General features: G+C 35.7%; 1 protein-coding gene across 1 annotated transcript in view; it reads left to right on the top strand.

The window, feature by feature from the left end:
* The window catches only part of LOC106882248 (uncharacterized), a 16,618-nt gene that overhangs the window by 12,997 nt on the left and 818 nt on the right, over positions 1-2,803 (top strand). Inside the window, exon 6 of the mRNA XM_052972570.1 lies at positions 859-934. Within this exon, the coding sequence (XP_052828530.1) occupies positions 859-934 (76 nt within the window). The remainder of the gene's footprint in view (positions 1-858; positions 935-2,803) is intronic.

The following is a 2,803-nucleotide window of genomic DNA, read 5'->3' as shown; positions in this document are numbered from 1 at the left end:
ACCACTTCATACTAAAAATATCCGCCTATGGATATAATAATAGATAACTTTATTTTTTCTGTCTCCGATGAAGGGAAGTACTGGATCTTCCCAGAAACAGCTGTAAGACTCTATCCATAAAATTCTTCAACCTTGCCTTTGCTCTCTTTATCCTTTTGTTTTTATATATTTACATATATATATATATAACTAAACTCAGTCCCACTAAACATTCTGTCACCTCTGCTATCAACACCCATTCTTGTAACTCACTATATCTAGCTCTGTGTACATTTGGTCTGTGTCCCTCACTTCCACACACACTTTACCTAATCCCCTCTACCTCCCCATACTTCCATCCCTGATTCTCTACTCCTACTCTCTTTATCCACCTTCTTTTACCTTGCAAGTACATTCTGCTGCCTTATTTCCACCATCCTTTCTTTCCTGCTGGATACACAACAAAGAAAAAGAATGTATCTTTTCTATAGCAAGACACTATTTCCAGTTCAGCCTGTCTCTCTATGAAGGGGTCTTGTCTTGCATATTTCTCAATAATCCCACTGGTGCTGGTGTCACAAAATATGCACCCAATACACTCTGTAAAGTAGCTGGTGTGAGGAAGGACATCCAGTCACAGAAACCTAGCCAAGGCAAGCACTGGAGGTAAACACATCTCTCAGGCTAGATGGATCCTGCTGAACTGTCCACTTGATGTAGCATAAAAATGGACATTAAATGATAACTGATTGATTAAATGGTTAGTTGAATGAGTGGATGGATGGATGGATAGGTGAGTAGAAAGATGAATGGGCTCGTTCATTCATTCACACTTTCGCCATTGTGATTTTATTAATTTCTTTACCATTTTTTTTCCAGGTGTCGTTTTGAGCATTATCGGCTCTCTAGTTATTATACTGATTATTTTGGTGGTTGTGTTTTCCTATGTGAAACGGTATGGAATCAATATTTTTTGTTTCTCTTACTTATGTTTTTTTTTTTTTAAATAACAGATAACTGAAATCAACTAGTAAATAATTTCTTAGTGTGGTCAGCTACTTTAACCTCTTTAAGAGAAATATGTTATAAATGTACATTTTATGGTTAGCTAAATGAAATTTACAGAGAAATTTTAACACTGATGCTTTGATAGAGATGCATGTGGGTTTATTGTTTAATCATCTAAGATATTTCATCATTTATCCACATCCTCTGTCAACTACAACTTCCATTTGTATTGATCATGATGACAGATATGCCACATATCCCATTCCATCATCAGTGTCTTGTGTTCAGCTATCATAGTACCAATGTACTCCACCAGAGTCTTAGAAGACTTGATGATCCATCATCACATGAGTTGAGCATTTCCTGATAATGTCTTGGCTGGCAGGCAACACACTTTAGGTGTCTCAGACAATACTCAGCAAGTTACTGTCACCTTCTTAAATCTTCCTGCTATAAACTGGGGAAGATCAGCATAGATTCTTCATTGGTCACTTTCTGCATCCAGCAAACACTGAAGGTTATCTGGAGCATCTGAAAACAATAGCCATTGAGGGACTAGTAAAATTCCAAGTTTCATACTCATAGAGATTTATGTCTAAAAAGGCTGGATATTTTGATATTCTTCATATCACTGAATGCTTTTCAAGCAAGGCCTCTATGCCCTTTGTTTTTCTCTGAGCTCACCATGAATGATTCGAGGTATTGAAGTCAGACACATACTTTATTTACAGTAATGATTGCTCTCGTAAGACCCTTGGCCAAATGGTTTGGGCATTATGTTCACAATTATAAAGTCATGGATCCGATTCCTAGAACATGATGCATTGTGTCCTTCAGTAAGACACTTCACTTCATGTAGCTCCACCTCACTTAACTAAATGAGTACAAGCCAAGTGCTGGCACAGTTATCATATCCTTCAGCTGTCACATCCTGGATGTTCTGCTAGGTTACACGGTGAGAGAGCCAAGAGAATGTCCATGGCTGCTTGCAGCTGTGAAGGCACATAAAATGATTATCAAAAGCATGATACATTCTACAAGTCATACTCACTTGTGAGTGACAACTGTTGTAGATTTTTTTTTTGTAGTGCTCTTGAAAATCAGCATCATCATCATTATCATATAGATGTGGGCATGACTGTGAGGTGAGAAGTTTTCTTTCCAACTACAAGGTTCTGAACTCAGTCCCACTGTGTTACACCTTGGGCAAGTGTGTTCTATTATAGTCCTGGGCCAACTAAAGCCTTATGAGTGGATTTGAACCTGAAAGAAGCCTGTCGTGTATGTGTGTGTACACACACACACACACACACACACACACACACACACACATATATATTATTTAAAAGTATTCCAACTTTGTCTGTTTTTTATGCTTTATTTATATTCTTATAAAATTAATGCGGGATATAGAATATGGAATATATAATATAAATAGTAAAATGAAATGAAGTATTGAATGTCTTATTGAAAATATGAAATATTGAGTATTAAATATATAAGGACTAGTATACTTTCATGCCTCATGAAAGTATACAAGTCAGATGTACTGACAGTACATCTGTCAGACGGGACCTTGATGAATGCCATGAGGCATGAAAGTATACTAGTCCTTATATATTTAATACTCAATATTTCTTATATTCAATAAGACATTCAATACTTCATTTCATTTTACTATTTATATTATATATTCCATATTCTATATCCCGCATTAATTTTATAAGAATATAAATAAAACATAAAAAACAGACAGAGTTGGAACTCTTTTAAATAATATATTCCTCTATACACGATCATACAAAACCCTTTTTTA

Source organism: Octopus bimaculoides, chromosome 13 (assembly GCF_001194135.2).
Source record: "Octopus bimaculoides isolate UCB-OBI-ISO-001 chromosome 13, ASM119413v2, whole genome shotgun sequence".
Taxonomy (NCBI): domain Eukaryota; kingdom Metazoa; phylum Mollusca; class Cephalopoda; order Octopoda; family Octopodidae; genus Octopus; species Octopus bimaculoides.
The sequence above is the reverse complement of the archived record's forward strand: the minus strand, read 5'-3'. Positions and strand labels throughout refer to the sequence as shown.